At 36.2% G+C, this 21,438-nt stretch overlaps 1 protein-coding gene across 3 annotated transcripts in view; it reads right to left on the bottom strand.

The window, feature by feature from the left end:
• Positions 1-21,438, bottom strand: part of ERBB4 (erb-b2 receptor tyrosine kinase 4) — a 999,063-nt gene that overhangs the window by 440,671 nt on the left and 536,954 nt on the right. For all 3 annotated transcript variants that reach the window (XM_037042022.1, XM_037042020.1, XM_037042023.1), the window contains exon 3: positions 17,304-17,490. In XM_037042022.1, the coding sequence (XP_036897917.1) occupies positions 17,304-17,490 (187 nt within the window). The remainder of the gene's footprint in view (positions 1-17,303; positions 17,491-21,438) is intronic.

The following is a 21,438-nucleotide window of genomic DNA, read 5'->3' as shown; positions in this document are numbered from 1 at the left end:
AAAGAAGTGATTTGTTCATACAAAAATGTAAATATAATGTGAATAAATCCTGTCTGCTTTACACTAATATAACATAATATAACATAACATAACATAATATAATATAATATAATATACAATTTCATTAATTATAAGAAATAGGCACTGTACTTTTTTAGAACACACAGCATAATACCGGCATTGAAGCAATGGAAAGCACATTTGTTTTTACTTCTGGCATCTGAAATAATGAGAGTGATTCATCTACTGTCCTATTTACATAAATAACGAGACCCTAAAGTAAATAGAGGTAACTATCTCTCGCCACATCAGCAAAATGCCCCAATGACCATGTAGGCTGTATATTCTGGGAAACACCAATGTGGGGTGAAGAAAACAAAACCACTACACCAAGTTCAAGACAATTGGTTGCTACACAGGAAACTAGCTAGCTCGGTGGTTTCTGAAAAGTCATTTTTCCTACAGAGGTCTCATTGTATTGGTTTTTTGATTGGCTGCTTATTTGTAAATTAAGGGATTTTGTCCCTTATATCTCTAGAATATCATATTTACAAGGAGTTAAATGCTATTTAATCAATGTAACTGTTGGTAAAATACAATAGTATTTTATTATCCATTCATAAGTATTTACATAGTAATACGTATTCTCTAACAATGCATTTACTATGTAATAGTTTGTAGTAAAATAGTTCAATCTTCTTTTACAATGCATACGGTAGTAAATCTGTGACAATTATTTAGTGTGTAATTCTAAGACCTTCAGAAAAAGAAGAAGAAAAAATGTAATCATGTTCTCCCCTCCTGAAATGCAGGGATAGGTCTGTTGAGAGACAACACCATTTAACATGGGTCACACACCTAGATATCCACACAATCCCAACAGCAGCAAGAACTGTTCGCTAAGGACCGAGACAGGACACTGATGATTTGTTACATTTCATGGAGACCTTTGAGAGAGTGAAAAAGCCTTGTCAAATTTCACGTCCCGAATTCCATCTGTATGCAGAATAACATTTTCGAATTTTCCCTAAGAACAATAATTGTAATCTTGTCTCAACAGTGGGTCTGTCTTCAACAGAGCCTACCCCTCCACCATTCACGCCGGGAACAAAACTACCATTGTCGTGTGGGGAAGCTGGCAACGCGAACTCCGGAGGACTGCACCTGTTTGTTCATTGCTATCAAATGCCGGCCTGGGAGGGCTACTCCTGGCAAGAGAGCTCTAACTTCTCAACCACTTAGCAACATAACCTCCTGTGAAAAAGTCCTGTGTGTGCGAACAGAGGTTTAGCAACATGCCTTCTTCCCGGGAGAATAAAGATCATGCCTCTTTACCATCAGGCCTTGAAGATATATTCTTCCTGGGTAAGCTTCCCATGATTCCCAATAAAGCATGAACAGCTTTATTGTAAGAGTTAAAAAATAAAGGACTCCTGATAAGACTGTGATATTAGTACGGCACCAAACCTATGTTTGTCTTAGACACCGGTAAGTACTCGAAACACTTTATAGAAATTTTGAATTTTAGGGCAAAATTTTAAAATAAAAATAGCTTTATATGGTATATTTAAAACAACCATTTAGCTGTTTAGAACATTCCCCCCGCCCCCAATCTACAGCTCCCTAAAGTATGTCTTACATTTAAGTTTAAGGTGACTAGAAGCCTGGTTTCAACCTTTCATCACTTAGGTTAAGGTTAAATAAAGAAAAGTGCTCTGAATCGTCTCCTTTAGTGGGAGGAAAGTGTAAATCTAATAGTTTTAAGTAAGCGAATACACAAACCAACAAGCAAGCAGGAAGAAAACTTCGGTGCCCGTAATAGTGATTCCTTTTGGTGCTATCTTTCTTGAATTCTGCCCTCAGTCAATATAGTTTGTGATCTCAAATTCTGAGTGTGTGATTTCAGCAATCCTGACCGTTGACTATGGTGGGTGCAATCCTGACTGTTGAGTATGGTGGGCATCTCTGTAGAAACCTGTACAGCAGTGCGATGTTTATGTCAGGAATGAGTGTGTGAATGTGTGTGTGTAAGAGTGAGAGAGAGAGACAGACAGAGAAAGAGAATATGAGCACATAGTTCATTTGTAATTTACTCTTCTACTCTTTGTCTTGGCAGGATATTTCAAAAGAAAGTCATGCATTTTAAAACATAAAAAAGAAAAAAAAAGGAAACCAAGGAGGTTCTTATAAGACAGACCCTAGAGCAGTCTTACAACATCAAATAAAACCCCTCCAGCGTGTTCTCCCCATGTGATGCCTTTGTACCTTCATTTCGGCCCATGGGTACATTCCCCTGACACTCCAAATATTTCTGTGCCATGTGGACAGATATAAACACACGTGGATCACTCATTTCCTATTCTGTCTATGGAGTCCTATACTGCATCCTATAGCATAATTTTATATGAAAATGAATTCTTGAAAAATACATATTTAACATGTGTTTAGAAAAGTAGGATTATAACTAGCTGGTTACGTTGCTCCTCAGATATGTGTTGATGACAAACATCGTCTATGGTTACACATCATAATTAGAAACTCTATACACACATTAATATATACATGCACTTGTATAGATATACACATATGCATATTACATTTCTGTGAAGACTGTGGAGAGATACGATATGTACATAGACACACACAGCCTCTTTCTCCATTATCTAACTATGAGCCTGTTTTTTTTCTGTCTCGCTTTGGTCTTCTAATTTGTCTTTTGCTTAATTCCAGGTATTTGTCTGCAATTTTTAAAACCTTGCAATATATATGACCTGTTCACCTGTATGGATATATTGTTGCAATTACTTTATAAAACTCATTCAGTAATTTACCATAAAAGTAATGTTTCATTTACTACAACTATTCTCTTGAGTCACAGAATTTAAAAGTTGAAGCATGACATAAAAATAGTTGTTACGCTTTTAGGCATACAAACAAAAACATTGTGGTAATTATTTGCTTATATTAGAAAAGCCTTGGTCTTGTATATAAAAATTTAAAAAAAAAACAATATATTGGAGCTCTACTGTGGTTCTACACAATCAGAGATCTAAGCTGTTGATTACCTTCCTTATCAGTAAAATAATACATAGAAACCTATGAAGTAGGTCTACCAACATATGAGAAATGTCTTAAAGAAGCTTTCCCTAAGTCTTTATCTTTAGAGTGAAGATGCTAATTTTAGAATGCAACCCCCAAGCTTCACGTGGTTACTGAGTCTAGAATCCAAGTGGAATCTCTCCAGGTATCTCACATCGCCACTGTTTTGACAGTACACAGTTCACTTCTCTTTCACACACTGACAGAGAGTTCAGCTGCACTGTAGCAATTGAACTACCAAACACACTAGCAGAACTACCCTAACCTTTTTTCAGAAGTTCAAGTTCTCAAGCAAATAGAAAGGGTTTTAATTATTCCTACAAGCCTCAGAAATATCTTTTAAAACAGGTTTAGCTCTTTAAAATAAGTTATCAAAATACCCTTATTGCAAGTTCAGCAAGTGGGGAGGGGTGAAAAATATACTTTGAATTCTGTCTGCTTTTTTAGAACAAAGTAAGAAATATCTAGGCAATTAAATCCCATTCTTTCTTGTGTAATGGGGATTTAAAAGGAAGCAATGATTAATGAGTTTCAGATACTGTATAAAGTAATCTCTGGGGAAACAAATTCTTAGCTGAATTGGTGGTAGTTTCACCCAGCAGGGACACTGGAATACTTTGAGAGGAACTAAGAAATTAAGAAATGAACAACAATGAATAGGATTTGCTTGGCACCACTGGAAATCTTTGGCTTAAACTCAGTATTGAAAGCCAACTAAATTGGTTTTGTTGCTCAGTTCATGTTCTTCTTTGTTTTCTGCCTAAAAGCCATCCAAAGGTAGTTTTTACCCTGCTGAGGTTTCAAAGTCTTACCAGGGAAGTACAACAATTTATTAAAACAATAATGGATCTACATTTAATGACACATAGCTAAATGAACATGCATGTGGATACTATTATCGTAGGCCATGGTTATCCCTGTGTTAGGAAACAAATACACACCGAATACTTAAACCCCAATAGAGGTTTCTACCCACATGGAGTTGCATTTTTAATTAGAGTCTTGAACTTTGGTTCCCAAGTGTTCAAAAAGCAAAAATTTGAGTATTATTCTCTGCTGATCTGAAAGGGGTGATGGCATTCCCTTACCGTCTAGAGGAACTTAAGCCCTAAGAAAATGTGACTCACACTTTGCTTTAGATTTTTCCCATGAAGATAGGCAGCAGACAGGTATGATCAACAGACAAATAGAAGGGAATAGAAGAGACTGAGGATATTCGTTCATATCGGAATTGAAAAATCAGCACCAGAGACTGCAGGGGATTTATATAATGTACGAGTGAAATGAGAATGTGATTCTCCGGCGGCTAGTGCAGTTAGGCTTTGCTAAAACCAACTCCATCTGTCGATAAACAACCAATAAAAACACACCTATGTGACAAGGATTAAATAAGAAATTAATACTCTTAAATATTAATTCTCCATTGAGAACTACATGAAAAGGGGAGACAGAAAAAGAACTAGCCTCTGTCTTGGGCTAATCACTATGCTTGGCAGTTTGCATACAACTTTTTGCATTTAGTTCTCATTTTTGGATGAGGAAACTGATGCACAGCATTTAAGTGGCTTTGACATTTCCCTTGTAAGTTGCAGTGCTAGTATGAAATTTCAGATTTATCAGGTTTCAAAACTCAAGTTCTTTCTCCGATTTCATGCTGCTGAGACTAGAAGAGAGTATGCTGGAAATACTGCTTTCATAATCTAGAAACATATTTTTCATCTAGAACACATAAAGGAGATTTGAACTGAGGATCATAAATCAACATTGTAAGGTAAAAGTTATACTTCTATATCAAGAATCTTTCAATCATTGTAACTTTACACTCCGATTTGATCCTTTTCTCATCCCCAAACTATTCCTGACTTTATGCCCAAATCCAAGTATGTCTTTCATACAATAAAAGCTATTTAATTCTCTGTGACTGCTTTATGTTTTTTCATGAATGGAGTAACAATCAGAGTAATATAAATAGCAACAGTTAGAGTTGGCTCATTCATTTGCACAAAGGTTATAGGTGTGTGTGGATTTTCAGCTGTCTCTCCGTTGTACCTCACTGATTTTATTGCTTTTTTTCCCAAAGGATGTTTTTACTTTACAAACTACTTGGCCTAGGTAGTCATTTGCAATTATAACCAGAAATGTTTTTCAGGAAAGAAACCATACTGTGTCCCATCATTATGTTTATTTAGAGCTTTATTTTCTATTAATTTGAAGATTATGTATTATCATTTATTTCTTCTTTAAAAACATAAGATCTGTGATTCTGATTGAAAATATTTCAATCTTCTCTAATACTAAATAAGTCATATTGTAATGGATTAAAATTTAAATGAACTAAAAATTACATTAAATCTCTCCTTGATTTAAATATAAATCAGGCACAATATTGACATAAAGTGGTTCAACAAATACTATTCAATTTTAAATATTTTTACATATTTTATATGTAATAATCAACCAAATGTAAAATAAAAATGAATGGCCCATATGTATATAATAAAATACAAAAAAATATATAGCTACTTGAATCATGCACACGATTTTCAATAAGTCACAAAGGAGTTGATAATCTGTATTGTGACCTCTGATGTATTTATTTTACAAAAAAGAAGGAATTTTCCAAAATTGTAAGAGGGACTTCAGCCAACTTCTTGATTTACCTCTTTTCCCCAAGCACGAGAGGCCCCCATCTGAAGCATGTTACGATTTTAATTGCAAAGACTTATCATTATGACATGTAATTTCGAACTCCATGCAATGACAGTGTAATGCATAGGCGTGACATTCAGCCACACACTCGCTACGTGAAAAGTGACGGCAATGGCACAGCGTGGGTGGCTTCCCTGTTTCATTTCACTTTCTACCTGCGCTGTAGAAAAAATGTGTGTCCACGTACGCCAAGCACCGCCTTCACTGTCTTCTCCTTCTTCTCTTGCAAAGCACATTGAACAGTATTCTTTGAACAACACTACAAAGCTCCTGGAAAATTTCAGTGTTTTGCAGACAAATGATGCATTTGGGTTATAATGGGTCGTGCATAAACACTAGAATTTATTTTGTTTCATTTTATTCCCATTAGTAAATGAGAATGCATACCTAAGTACACAACGATTGGCATGCTTTTAAAATGTTTTAAATTGTTCCCTCCCTTTCTCAATTACCTTGAATAAAATCATTGTTTCAATAACAGTAGAACCTTAGTATCTTAGACTAAGACAAGGGCAAAAAACCTTATCATGATAGAATACATAATTTCTAGAGTTAAATTTTTTTAAAAAATGACCCCGGCTGGTGTAGCTCAGTGGATTGAGTACCAACCTGCAAACCAAAGGGTTGCTGATTAGATTCCCAGTCAGGGCACATGCCTGGGTTGCGGGCCAGGTCACCAGGAAGTGGCACATGAGAGGCAACTACACAGTGATGTTTCTCTCTTTCTTTTCCCCCTTCCTGTCTCTCTAAAAATAAATTAATAACATCTTTAATTTTTTTAAAATCACCTACTGCACAAGTACCTGGAACTCATTTTGTGGACATATTTTTGTTTCTTTTTTACTTTTTATTATTATTTTTATCATTCTATTACAGTTGTCCCAACTTTTCCCTCTTTGATCTCCTCCATGAAGCCCACCCCCCCATTCCCACAGTCAATCCCCACACCATCGTTTATGTCCATGGGTCATTCGTACATGTTCTTTGACTAATCTTTTCCCCTTTTGGCCACCATCAGTCTGTTTCATGTTTCTATGTCTCTGTTTCCATTTTGCTCATTAGTTTATTTTGTTCATTAGATTCCTCTATAAATAAGACCATATGGTATTTTTCTTTCATTGACTGGCTTATTTTACTTAGCATAATATTCTCCAGTTCCTGGAGTTCCCGGAGAATGTTGTCACAAAAGATAAGAGTTCCTTCTTTCTTCCTGCTGTGTAGTGTTCCATTGTGCAAATGCACCACAGTTTTTGATCCACTGATGATAGGCTCTTAGACTATTTCCAGCACTTGACTATTATAAGTAGCACTGCTATAATAAGATTCTTCATGGGACATCACCAGGTGCATAATTATATGTAATATAAAGCCATCCTGCTAAATATTAAAGCAGAAAGTTTAGAGAATTTGGGGAGCCATTAAAATTAACAGATACTCTTTTTGTTAATAGTTATCAGATTACACTCATTGAATACATCATTAAGAACCTTTAATTAAAGTTTAAGCACCTTTATTTTATATGAGTAAAAATAAAAATGACCTTTCTGATATTAGCTTTATTCAAAATAACTGATGCTGTAAAATCTAACCTCTAATTTGCATCAAAGAACAAATGAAATTAAGTAAATTAAATAATCACATAAGAAAAAGTTATGGATCACCATCATTCTTCACTTTTCCCTATAAACATTTCTCAAATTTGTTATTATTACTATGACTCAATAACCAAAACTACTTGATTTAGCCAACACTATAATTACAGCTAGAAGGTATAAAATATATTGCACAGAAGGGATCATAAAACGTAGAGGGTAGGGGAAGGGAAATATATTATGAGAGCTAGAGCAACAGAGAAAACCATCACACTGAATTTCTAGATACACTGGCATTAGTCTGGTAAAGAAGATACAAGTGAAAAATTCTCTTTCCTCTCTGATACCCTATCATGCATTCTAATCACTAAAAGGGCAAAGTTGAAGGAAAATTGCTAGAATAAGTAATGTTTCCCCTTTGAACTACAGTTTCATCTCTTTCATCACTAGAGTCAATAAATCAGCTAAGTCTCAGGGGGAAAAAACAATAATTTAAATTTCCTGGTTAGTAACATTTATTACATCAAAAGGTGTTGAGCCATGCAAATTCTCATTTATCTACTCCCTGATAGATTTAGATAAATGGAAACTTCCATTCATCATTTATGAAATATTGGCCACTTCTAATGCAACTTGTTTTATATACTTTAGCAGTGAACAGTTTCGCCATTATAATAGCACTTATCTTGCTGTATTTCTAGGAAAGTAATAAGAGGTTTTCTGTTCCTCTATTCTCTTCATATGTTAACATAACTTACTAATTCTAAATTGTAAATGTTTTTATGGCTATCTCTAAAATCTTGATTCACTGCACAATTTTAACATTTATGTTGTGCTTTCACATCACGTTTTAGTGTGGTCTATAAACAGCAACTCAAAGATATTTCTTATAATTGATGGTGACTTAGGTTTAATAAATGTGATAGATCTCTATTTCAGACAGTATATTATAAAGGCATATTTTAAAAAATGTTTTATATACTTATTTTTAGAGAGAGGGGAAGGGAGGAAAAAAGAGAGGGAGGGAAACATCAATGTGTGGTTGCCTCTTGCACGCCCGCTACTGGGAACCTGGCCTGCATCCCAGGCACCTGCCCTGACTGGGAATTGAACTGGAGACCCTTTGGTTCTCAGGCTGCCACTCAATTCACTGAGCCTCACCAGCCAGGACTAAAGGAGCTTCTTTTGTGCTTTATTTGTTGTTAAATAAGTGTTATATTATGAAAAGAAACTTTGAACATGGACTGGGAAGTCCTAAAAATACGAGCAATGACTATGCCAGAAATTGTTCTCAACAGACTTTTCCACATATCTTCTTCGTGGTGAAAGTAGTAATAATTTTCTAGTCCTTACTACCCTCAAATAAGTGATTAAGAAATACAATTTGTGAACTATTTATGATTATATATTCATATTGGGGAAACTTAAGGTGAGAATAAAAAACTTATTTTTAAAAAGTCATATTTCTGACAAACAAGGACACCTGTCATAACTAGCGGCTTGAAGCACATTAGGACCAATACATGCCATCCAGGCCTGGCTGACACAGATATAAAATACAGTTAGGTTCTAAATCGTAAATGACGAATTTCATATTTTATAATGCAATTATGTAAGCCTAACATATTCTCAATGATTATACGACTGCCTTTTTTTATTTTATACCATCAGCATAACGTTTAAATAATGAACAACATTTATTGCAGGAACTACCTTTAATTATACATATGAAATTTATAGTTTCACTTTTACAACCGTCTCCAAACTTAGGATTCTCATTATACTCCTTGGAAGATAAGAAAACAGAGGCTTAGGAAGCTGAGTATCTTGCCTCAGAACAGAATTCAATCCGAAAGAGTCTGGTTTCAGAGCCTGTGGTCAGATTCTCCCTGCCAGTCTCCTTGTGAAGATCCTCCCCGACCGCACTGGGGTCGGTGGGACACACCGTCCAGTCAGTGCTGGGCTGTCCAATATGATCGCCACTAGCACAGGTGGCTATGTAAATTTAACTGAAATAACATTAGATTAAATTAAAAATTTAATTTCTTTCCTCTCAATAGCCATATTTCAAGTTTTAAGCAGCTACATTTGGCTACTGACTCTTCAACTGGGCAGCCCAGGTCACCTCCATTTTTGCAGAAAGTCCTATTGGACAGTGGCACACATGATAATAATAATAATAATAATAATAATAATAATAATAATGAAGAAAGTACTTTCTACATGTTTTCACAATGTGGCTGGTGAGTAAATATTTGTCAGAAATTTAATATTTACTGAGAGAAGGCAGGTATGTTGAGAAAATTTGGAAGAGCTTGTACCTCAGCACGCCTTGAATAGACAAGTGGAACAAAAGAAAGCTATCAAATATTTGAACTGACATCACATTCCAAGGAATCCTAGATGTTTTCCAATAAAAGTGAGACTGTTAGTAAATATTTGTGTTATAGCTAAGAGTTTAGTAATTTTGATTTTTAAAAAGCTATTGTTGAATGGCAGTTATAAAAATAGGCAATACATTTGATATTTTTATATTTTTTATTTTTAAATAACATTATTGAAAGCCCAGCACTGCACACAGTGCTTTCCTTTGTTAGGTCATTTTCCTCTCCCAATGGCATTATGAGATTGCGCTTTAAAGGGAGAAGACATTACCTTAACAAAGCAACTAATTAACTTAATTAAGTTTCATTTACTTTTTTAAGATTTTATCTGTTTATTTTTTAGAGAGAGAGGAAGGCAGGGAGAAAGACAGGAGAGACATCGACGTGATGATGTGCAAGAGAAACATCACATCGATCACATGGATCAGTTGCCTCTCACACGCCCTCCTTATCAGAACCTGGCCTGCAACCCAGGCATGTGCTCTGACCAGGAATCTAAACCAGCAGCCTTTTGGTTCACAAGCCAGTGCTCAATCCACTGAGTCACCCCAGCCAGGACACAATCAGATATTTTTTTAAAAGATTTTATTTAATTATCTTAGAGGGGAAGGGAAGGAGAGAGAGAGAGAGAAATATCAATGTATGGTTGCCTCTCAAGCGTCCCCTGCCAGGAACCAGGAACTGGCCTGCAACCCAGGCATGTGCCCTGACTGGGAATCGAACCTCGATCATGTGGTTCGCAGGCCCGCGCTCAACCACTGAGCTACACCAGCCAGAGCACAATCAGATATTTTTAAATTAAATATAGTATTTACAATATTATCATTGTGTGTATTTATTTGTATATTTTTATTAACTTACCATCATTTTTCATATATACAACCATGATGTATTCAAGTATTATACAACAATTAAAATCAAAGTTCTTTCTAAAATATAACCTTAAGATTTTCTGCTTAATACTGAACTGTTTATGTATACAGGAAAATTATTATTTTTCTGGTTGTGGTCTTACCTGGAGAAATTTTTCTAAACATTTCTTCGGAATGGCACAATGGGAAGAGGTAGGAAATAGGTCTAGATTGCCGACAAGTCACCTTGATTAGCCACAAGACCTTACGTCTGGTGTCCTCACATGAAAAACAATAATTAAAATACTTCCTCAGTCAGCATTATTGGGCTGTGTGTGGAAAAAATTTAAAAAGGAACTTGAAAGCATTTTATAAATTGTATAAATCCATAACAATATAAGGATTATAATAACCGTGACTTTGATAAACACTGGGAGAGAGCAACATGACTGAGAGTGTTATCCCCTGCCAAGCTGAGGGATGCTTCTTCTGAGTAACCAAGGTGATATATTTATATAGTTTTCAAAATTGCAATTGAGGCTCCTCCAAGGTTGCATACATTCTTTATTCCTTCCCAAATACAAATTCGTGTTACCCCCAAAACATGTCTCCCACTGCTTCCAGAGCTCTGATTTGATTCCAGCAATTCAGAATGGGCAATGATCTCTGACTCTTGCCCCAGAACTGCTTGGCGACTGGGAATGGACCCAGAGAGATTGCCAGCTCTTTACAGTTGGGTGTCCTCAGGCCCAAAAATGCTAACCAGCCATAAGGGTGAGGAGGAAGATATTCTGATATCTTTACTGCTGTCTTTAGAAGGAAAGCATATTCTCATGATAATATCTAGTCAATTTATGTGATTGCATTTAGGTCCCTGAGGGAAAAAGACTCTCTTGCATTTTCTGAATGTCATAAGCAAATGAGCAAGCTTTCTCAAGAAATGAGCTTTTATAAGGGAGTTTTTTTATCTTACATGTTTTCTTTCCTTAGAATAAATGTGCTTTCTTTCTTAGGGAAGGGAACATACATATCTTAGTGTATCTTAGGGATAACAAATTATAATCACAGGATGTCAAAATAGGGAATTTTTCTGAGAAACTCTTATAATGCTAGACTTGCCCCCAATTTTTTAAAGGATGCTGTCAGGATTAAAAAGAATGTAGTACAAAGAATAGGACCCCTTCAGGATCCTTGCATAGGAGATAAATCAAGGTGGCTGCTTTTTATGGCTTGGGCAGATTACGTTATTACTCATGACATAAAACATGTTAGCTGAAAGAGAAGGAATGGTTCTATTCCCTATAAATCCACCATCCTATATCTTATGTCTACAGTAACATGGCTTATTTCTTCGCTCTGACCTTTGGGACAAGAAGAAGAAATTCCCATTTTACATTCATTCAGTTTTATAAATTCATTAATCAGTTTCTCTATAGCTGAGAACACATCCTAGAAATTTGTTCAAATGGCCATTTCTATCTGATCGCATATCTATAACATTTCCTTTCAAACATATTTCTGTTTTGCCTAAACACATAAATGCATTGCTTATGGTTTTTATGGTTTCCACTTTTTTGTTAACATACATCATTGGGCATGATGAGCAAATAATGTTCTTTACAAACATTTATTAGAGTATCATTTTTGAGACATTGTGGACCTGGTTTTGAAATTGATGCTTCCATAAAAAATGTACCCTGTTTTGTGGATTTCACTTGACTCAATGATTTTCAGTATGGGTTAGTTTTGAACAAATCATTTTTCAAGCAGTTCGTTCTTCAGCTAAGAGCATCCTTGGGATCATATTCTCCTGCAGCTATCACCGTACACTGAGTGGCTCTTCTCACATAAATATTAGTAGTACCATTGTCAAACACTGTATTTAACACCCATCTGAACTAGGTTAGTTGAACCCACTCAAACATTACCAAGACCTTTCACAGAGCAACTGAAGAATGCTTAGCAACTCTAATGTCAGAAAAAGAGCTCAGAATGAGCATGTCTCTTATTTAGGCCAAGACAAATGTCAGGGCCAATGAAGGATGAAACGTGATGATAGAGATTTGAAGTGAAGGGCTCGGGCAACAGGTGTGTGGCCTGGACCACTCGCTGAAAGGCCCAGCGAGCAGTTCTGTGAAGTGTGAAAGGCGGCGATGGTACTGAGAGGACACAAAGACAAGCCTCAGGCTTTTCACTGCCAGAGAAACGGTTCCTATGCAAGAAGCTGTTCCAAAGCAGTGTCATTAGAGAGGATGGAACTCGGAGCACCTATTTGTCTACACAAGTCACGTTTCAAAGTCTCAATGAGGCAACAGGAGCCATTTGAATACTCAGAAGCATGTGCAATTGTTTTGTCGGCGTGTCAACACGAAGGAAAGCTAAAACCAAACAACGCAGAGAAAGAAACTGAGGTTCCGTGAACATCCTTGATGTACAAGGTGCTGTGATCGGCGAGTTCTCTGCCTTATTTTGTGAATGCCAGAACAACACCATGGGGTGGAATTTACAATTTTGAAGAAGAAAAACAGACTGTAAGTAGCGATCCTCCAGCTGAACACAGAATTTTCTGATTCCAAATTTATACTTTTTGAAATACACTGAGTCAGTTACAAATGGCCTGTCCTTTTAACATCAGGTCATTTATTTGACCATTACTGAATAATGTTGAAGGGGCTTTGGGAAACTTAAACTTTAAAAGGTACTGTATAGATTTGTACCTAGGTTATCATCAATATAAGTGAGATACAAATAGTAAAACAGATATGAACTTCAGTATTTCTCAAAAGTTGCTTTCTGTCTATAATATCACATATAGATGAAATTGTATAATGTTATCCACCATTACCAACACATGGGGTAATTTTTAAATCATAGATATCAGAAAAGAATAGTGATTTTATGGCCCATGTAATGAAACAACCTTTACATTTTGGCCAGACAGGTGACTAAATAAGCAGAAGCTCCTAGGCTTAATGTTTAAATTATTAAATGTTGGTTTGGACTCTGAATAAGAATGTTTAAGAAGGAGCTTATTTACAAAATGAGCAAAACATCATCACTGGGAGTGATTCATAAGAATCACAGCCACTTGCAGGCGACCTTAATAGAGGAAGTGGTGGATTTCTGTCCAGCCCTGAACTCCTCTAGAGCAGCAGCATCACTTCCAATGACCCGAGTAGGATGACACGCCTGAGCAGACACCCTGATGGAAAGTGGACTCTCCCCCCGGCCAGAACAGAATGTGCCCAGTGTAGCAGGGCACATACAAATTGCCAAGAAGAGTTCCTCGCTCCCTTTTAGCTTATCCTGCGTCTAGAGCCCTCTCTCCCCTCCATTCTACCTAGCCTCACCACACGGACCGGGAAAATATGAATGACAGTGGGCAAGTACGTCTTTCTGTTAAGCTAGAAAGAAATGTTTCAGTGTGTGTCTGATCTTTGGATGCAATCACAGTGGAAATACGTAAGAACTATAATAACGTCTACAGTCCAAGGAATAACTTGGGGTGAGCATCAAGCTAATTAACAAAAAGGTGTGAGGTAGAAGGTAATGTATATGTGTAAGTGGCACCCAGCCCATAACCCTCATATCTGAGAGTCCTTGTGTCAACCAAACATACATTTTACAAAAAGACAGTGTCTGCAGGTGGCAAATACACTGTGATAAAGGCATACTACTCTAAGGTCAACACAGCAAAAAAAAGATTTTAGGGAAAACAAATTATTTCTCATAAGACAATTCACATTCCCATGTCTTGTATTAGTTTTTCTCATTGAATACACTTAACAATAAAACGTTGCTTAAAAAGAAAATTCACCAGGAATTATTAGTCTGTGTAATGGTTTATCATTATGAAAAGTTGTTATTAGGCAAAATGATGACAGAGAAGGAACTTTATTCCCAATGACTTCTTCATCTCTAAGCTCTCCTATACCCATCCCCATGTTTCCATCTCTTCCCTTCTCTCTAAAAGCTGAGTGAATGAAAATTATCTGGATCAAGTGAAGAAATTAACTATTTATTTTGCTACCACTTCTTGGTAATACATCTTTTATCAATTACATCAGTGTTCCTCAAACTTCAGCAGTCATCAGAATCATTGGAGGAATTCTCAAAACACATATTGATAGGCTCCACCCCCATTTTCTTATCACTAAGTTTCAGGTGAAACCCAAGAATTTCCATTTCTAACAAGTGCCTAAGAGATGCTTATGCTCCTGGCCCTTTAAGAACTGAGTTAAAAATGTAATTCACTAGGACAGTAATTAGTGTAGTATTTGGGTACTCAGCAAGCTTTCTATTTTGCTTCATATCGCACGAGGTAAATCTAGAATTAGGAAAAGACCTGTAGCCTTATATTAACATAAGATTAATTTTTTAAAAAAAAGTTTCATAGCTCACGTTTTATAACAGATAAACAAACAACATAAACCAAATATATTTCCAAAGCACAAACACAATCTGATCTGAATTAAACTGCCATATTTGTTTAACAAATAACCAAATAACCATCTTTAACCAGATGACGCACGACACTTAGCTCTTTAAGGTATTGCTCTAGAGCAAATCCAATCCCGATTCTGCTTTATGTGAACAGTTAGGCTGCTCGTGCCCTTCCTCATATACTCCTACACACCAACACAAATCATGCTTCCTGTCTAACTTTTGAGTCTCAAAATTGAGCTTACACTATATCCTATTACCTAAAGAGCAGTTCGTGATGCCAGACTCTCTCACAGAATGACGCTGTCCCGCCGTTGTCAACCAACTAACAAATATATTAAAGTATCTGGAAACTGTCCTAATTGTCTCAATTTTCTGCCATTCCTTTTATTGCATCTTAATTTACATACAACAAAGAAATCATAACTCTTGAACAAATACACGTTTTTCCCTAAACAACTCATTCTTCTAGTCATGTACTAATTGCCCATTTCTACTACTTCCCAAGAACATATTGTAAGGCTTTCCAGAAGAGTAGGAAATACTTTTTTAAGGTGACATATTTTGGTATTACAAAAGTTAAATATTGGACAGTCATAAGTAACATGTGGTTTTAAGCTTAGTAGGTACAATATGTTTCAATGTGACATAATTTTGATTAAATAACTCTTAATATTTTAGTAGCATGATGTTAAACATGGAAATAAATAGGAACTCTTAAAAACTAATGTTCTATATAAAAACAGTCTACAATTATCACATATTATAAAATAGTAATATAATCCAAGTATTATAAAATTTCAAAAAAAAAACATTCACTGCTTCTTTGCTGTAATCATAGAAAAGTTAGGAAGAAAGCCCAATAATTCCTATGCAGTTTTAACTGGATCATATTATTTTTAGATTCCTAATTTCAGTCATCCAATTTTTCTCTACATATTCCATTTCCAAGTTCCTTCTCTTAGCATTTTCATCAAGTGATAATTTAGTCAAAAGCCCTGCTTTTTAGTAAGATATAAACATATCGGTGAAGGAATCTATAAATTCAGAACAATTCATATTTACCATTATGTCATCAAGTCTGTAGTAATCATGTTCAAAATGAGTAAGATGACCAATATTCCTTTCTTCATCCAGAATATCCCAATTTCACTTCTCATGTCTGGCTCACTATGAAGCTACTTCTAACTTAAAATGATATATTTTATATCCAGTGTAAATGAAAGAAACAAACTGTTTAAATAGCCTGATTGATGATGATGATGATGATTTTGTTACTTGATATATTAAGGTAATATATGCAAAATATTTTATTGTGAATATCAACAAATAGTACAAGTGAACCCAAATACACATAAAACACGACAGTGTTGATTCAGAATATATAGGTATTCATTTGGAATAACTAAGACTTTCAACTCCCTTTTTCCCACTGTGGGCTGATGATTAATTGCGAACTAGGACATTTTGATTACAGGCACACATGGCACAATTTATGATTAGAAATCTTGTAACAAAAAGCCCTCCACCATAGTCATTAGGAACTATGAACTATGTGAACCAGTAAGATGTTGATGGGATTGCAAGGACCAGTTTACCAAACAAATGTCTACCGTGTTTTTGTAGCAAGATGATAATACCAAGTTGTTAGCAATTACCTATCTCCAGTCTTAGGGGGGAAACATCATCAATGGCATTAAAAAATTCTGAGAAAGAATTACAAGTGGCATTCAGTGGCTTACTAAATGGGAGCGATCAAAATTGACAATAAATTAGGTATGTTTTTTCCAAAAATAAAGAATTGTGCAAAATACTAGATATAACGACTTGTGTATTTACTGCGCTTTATGGAGAGTGAGATTTGCAGAACTGCAGAGATTCAATGATATGCTCCACCGTCCACCTGAGACCACTGAACATAACATTCTTCAACCTGCTTCCTATCTCCGTGTTCGGGCACTGAGCACTTCCTGCCAGTGTACTTCTGTTCAGCTGAGATAACAGTATTAGGGGACCCCTCAGCCTGCACTCACACTCTATGTAAGTGAAACAAGGAAATCAGAGGGCATAATTTCTTATAAGATGAATAAAGACTAGATATTTAAATACAGTGATCCTCAACATAACACATACCACAGTAACCACACGCACAGAGAGACACATGTGTGTCTATTATGTGACATTGATAATGACAGTATCATTGCTATTTTACATATTTTCCTTACCTGTCAAGTTCTTCAGTCCAAGTTCTTGAAGTCCAAAGTTGCCATCTTTTCTGTAGTTTAAAAATATTGCCAGGGCGTATCGATCCTCGTAAAGTTTTGTCCCACGAATAATGCGTAAGTTCTCCAGAGGCAGGTAGCGAAACTGATTAAGAGCCACTAACACGTAGCCTGTGACTTCTCGAATAGACTGAAAAGATACAAACAAATACCTCTGTTAAAATATTAAAGATTATTTGTCAGTAAATTTGTGTAATCATTTAATTTCATTTTTTAGTTTTAATAATATACCCATTTCCACACAATATTATAAATAGTAGTCTTGATAATATGAGATCACAGAGTTAAAACCTCATTTGAATATGATTTTTATATTGTTAAAGTCATGAATATGCCTATTCTAAAATAATAGATTGTGTTTTATGAAGCATTCTTCATACCTAAGATTTAAATATAATTCAAGGCATAAAGATAACATTTTTTGACAGACTAAAATGAGTAAGAACACATAATCATCAATCAAACTTTATATACAAAATGCAAATTAGTAAGCTTATCACACATAAAACAAAGCTGTATCTGTTTGTATATTGTGGGACAGATTTCAAACTGCTAATTTGAAATCTGTCCCACAATCTACCACCATAGCTATCAGAGAAGAGTTGCCTTGTGTGTCACTAGGGAACACGTAAAAACACGCATTATGGACGCTGTGCTCACTAATTTGATTGTGAGCACATTTTTTATTTTTACTGTCTATTTTAATGTAATCATCTATGAGTTAGTGAACTGAAGGTTTGTGAGACATTTTAAAGCAAAAAAAAGGTTTAAGTTTCATTAAAAGGTATAGTTGTTCAGTAAAAAAGCATATGATCATGGTAATAGTTATAAGCATGTGTTACATTTTTAAAAACATTAAATAAACTGAAAAATTACTGAAATATTTTATATTATTCCAATGTCAATTTCAGGTTACTTTCGACCTCTTAACCTCAGATGCCCCAGGGATCTGTCCCTGGTACTCCCTTCTCTCTCTACTTTTACTCACTTGGTGATCTTATCCAGTTTCAAGGATGAAAATCTCCAAATGGTTACCTCCACACTCTCTCTGAAACTCTAGACTCACTGCCAACTTTCTTCCTTCCATTACCCCTTAAATGCCTAATTCATTTCTCAGACACCCCTATTCTAAAACGACCAGGCATCTTTCTTCCACTATCCCTCCAGCAGCCTCTCTTATCTCGGTTGTTTGTCCAACGTCTTGAGATCATTCTTCACTCTCCTCTCACACACCCAATGCGATGGGTGTGTACCATACTTAAAATGATCAGGCTTTCCACCATGTCCTACGCCAGCCATGGCTATGGTCCCCTGAGCCACCATCTCTCCTCATGAAGATTACTGCAATAAATCTCTCCGTTGCTACTCTTATTTGAGGGGGATTATTAAAGATGGGTAAATTTATATTTTTTACATTTTTTAATTTTTCAGGTATAATCGTCTCCATTTCCCCCCTACCAACACCCACCACTTCAGCCATTCCACCTCCCACCCTCAATCCTACCCCCCTTTGGTTTTGTCCATGTGTCCTTTATACAGGTTCCTGAAAGTCCTCTCCCTTCCCCTCCCACCTTTATCCTCTCCAACCTCCCCTCTGGTTACTGTCAGTTTGTTCTTAATTTCAGTGTCTCTGGTCATATTTTTCTTGCTTATTTGTTTTGTTGATTAGGTTCCACTTCTAGGTGAGATCCTTTACGGTATTTTCTCTGTGAAGGCTACCCCTGATCTTTAAAACGTAAACCAAATCATGACACTTCAATTCTTAAAACCCGGAAACATTTCCCAAGTCACTCAGAGTGATGCAAAGGTATTCAACAATGAGTCAAAATCTCCATCTGGTTTGCCCTGTGCAGTACACACTAGCTATGTTTGCCGATGAAGCACTTGAACTGTAGCTAGTACAGATTGTGAGGTGTGTTGCAAGTGTAAAATACACTCTTGAGTTCAAAGATTAAATGTTTACATTACATTTTGGATCAGCTGAGTTGCATAAAATGTACTATTAAAATTAACTTAGCCCATTTCTTTTTATCTTTTTATTGTGACTACAAAAAATTAAAATGACGCTTTTATGGCTATCATCATATTTTCATTGGATAGCGCTGCATGGTGCAATCCATCCATCAGTTTGCTTTTTTCTGATTTCTCTTTTCAACTCTCCACCTTGCTCATTCTGTGCCAGTTTTGTTGGTCTCTTTGTTCTACTTCCAACATGGTACCTGCAGTCCTGTCCCAAGGTGCTCACTATGCTCTTAAAGGCTTAAGTTTCTCTTGCTGTCTTTATCTTCTTGCCTAATTTCCTCAGAGCCTTGAAGTTTGCACAAATCTCAACTTCCCAGTTGAGGCCAACACTCCCACCTTTTACTTGCTTAACTTTTACTGTTTCTACAATACTTCTCACAAGCTAATGCACAATGCAGTTTATTGTGTATTTATTCCATTTAGTATTTATAGTCTATCTGTCCCAGAATATAAGCTCTAAAAGAGCGAGGACATTGATTTATTTAGTCATGTGCCCCATGTGACCGGAGCAGCACTGGCATACACATAAGAAACCAGCAAATATTTGCTCAGTTCTCTGGCTGTTCTGACCACACCTTCACCACAAGGTAAACTCTGTGGAGTCAAGAGAAGTGCCCATGTGGAGTCAGCACTCACTTTTCTAGACTGTGCTCTGAACCCCTGTGATCTTAGACCTCCATTTCCAAATAGCCCTGAGCCCTTATCCTGGGCCAGTGATCTCATCCCTCCCAGTTCTGACCCCCAGACAGTAGGCTCTGCCCCCAATGTCCAAGCATCTTGGAAGGATGAATGGTCCAGGGGCCCATGTTTGAGGGGTGAGTGCATGGGCCAGAGTGTGCATTCAATGTGTTGTATGGGCTCTCACAGTATAGGACGGAAGTGGTTAGAAGACAGTCTAAGGGTCAGAGTCCATCTCTCTGTGTGACACAATATTCTTGAGAAGTCCAAAATATTCTAACACTTTACCTGCCATCCAGTTGGTATAGAGATATATCTGCCAAAGTGGAAGATAAACTATTTTATTTAATATTGCTTGATTTATAATAAGTAATAAAACATAAATATGAAGACCCCATTTATATGTTTGCCCCAGGCTCCACAAGTCTTAAGAGTGAGCATGCTACTGCTAAACACCTGAAAGAGTAGAATCCTGATGGAGCAAAGTTGGAGAGGAAGAGGATGGAATGTATAAAACTACTTGTATCTGGCACCAGACTGGGAATTCTGAGTTACTATGACCAATCTCAAATACTACATTTTGGATTGAAGAGATGAATGCTAGGGAAATTTGAAAGAGGGTTAAAATTCATGATGACATGCATTGTTCATTTACCACAGTTTATCTGAAATTACACCTGCTTGGAATAATCCAGCCTTAGAGCCCGCCAAGTCCTCTAAATGGTTGAATTGTTATCCCTTTGAATTCTTAGAACTGTTATGCCATTAAATTCTTAGTAGAAAGATAAAACACTTTGTAACATCATTTAGTTTAAAGACTAAAATGATTCCATTGATTGTGAAAATAGTTTACCCTAAAATTTATACACAACAATTATCGAGTGCTTTAGGTTGCAATGATAGTAATAAGATAAATGTTGGGGATGGAGGACGTATTATCAATCAATCCACTGTCTAAAATATGGAACCATAGAAATGAAGAACACATGGAGGGTTAGAAACAGGGGGGTGGGAGGGGGATAAGGGGGGAGAAGGCACAGAAAATAGCATAGATGGTAGGTAGAAAATAGATAGGGGGGAGGGCGAGAATAGTGGGGGAAACATAGAATCCAAAGAACTTGAGACACGTGGTTATAAACTAAGGGGGGGAGAATGGTGGGGGAGGGAGGGTGCGGGTGGAGGGGATTGAAGGGGGGGAATAGAACAACTGTAATGGTATAATCAATAAAATATATTAAAAAAATAAAAATAAAATATGTCTTAATATCTATCATAATTTCCAACAGGCTCACCATTAGCTCCAATACCACTTAGGAAGTAATTCTTATCAAAGCGGCACAAATTCATTGCCTTGCATGTGATGAAGGAATACATAAAT

The sequence above is a fragment of the Sturnira hondurensis genome, unplaced genomic scaffold (assembly GCF_014824575.4).
Source record: "Sturnira hondurensis isolate 20B ecotype Veracruz unplaced genomic scaffold, ASM1482457v3 Scaffold0003681, whole genome shotgun sequence".
Lineage (NCBI taxonomy): Eukaryota > Metazoa > Chordata > Mammalia > Chiroptera > Phyllostomidae > Sturnira > Sturnira hondurensis.
This window is presented reverse-complemented; position numbering and strand designations above follow the sequence as displayed.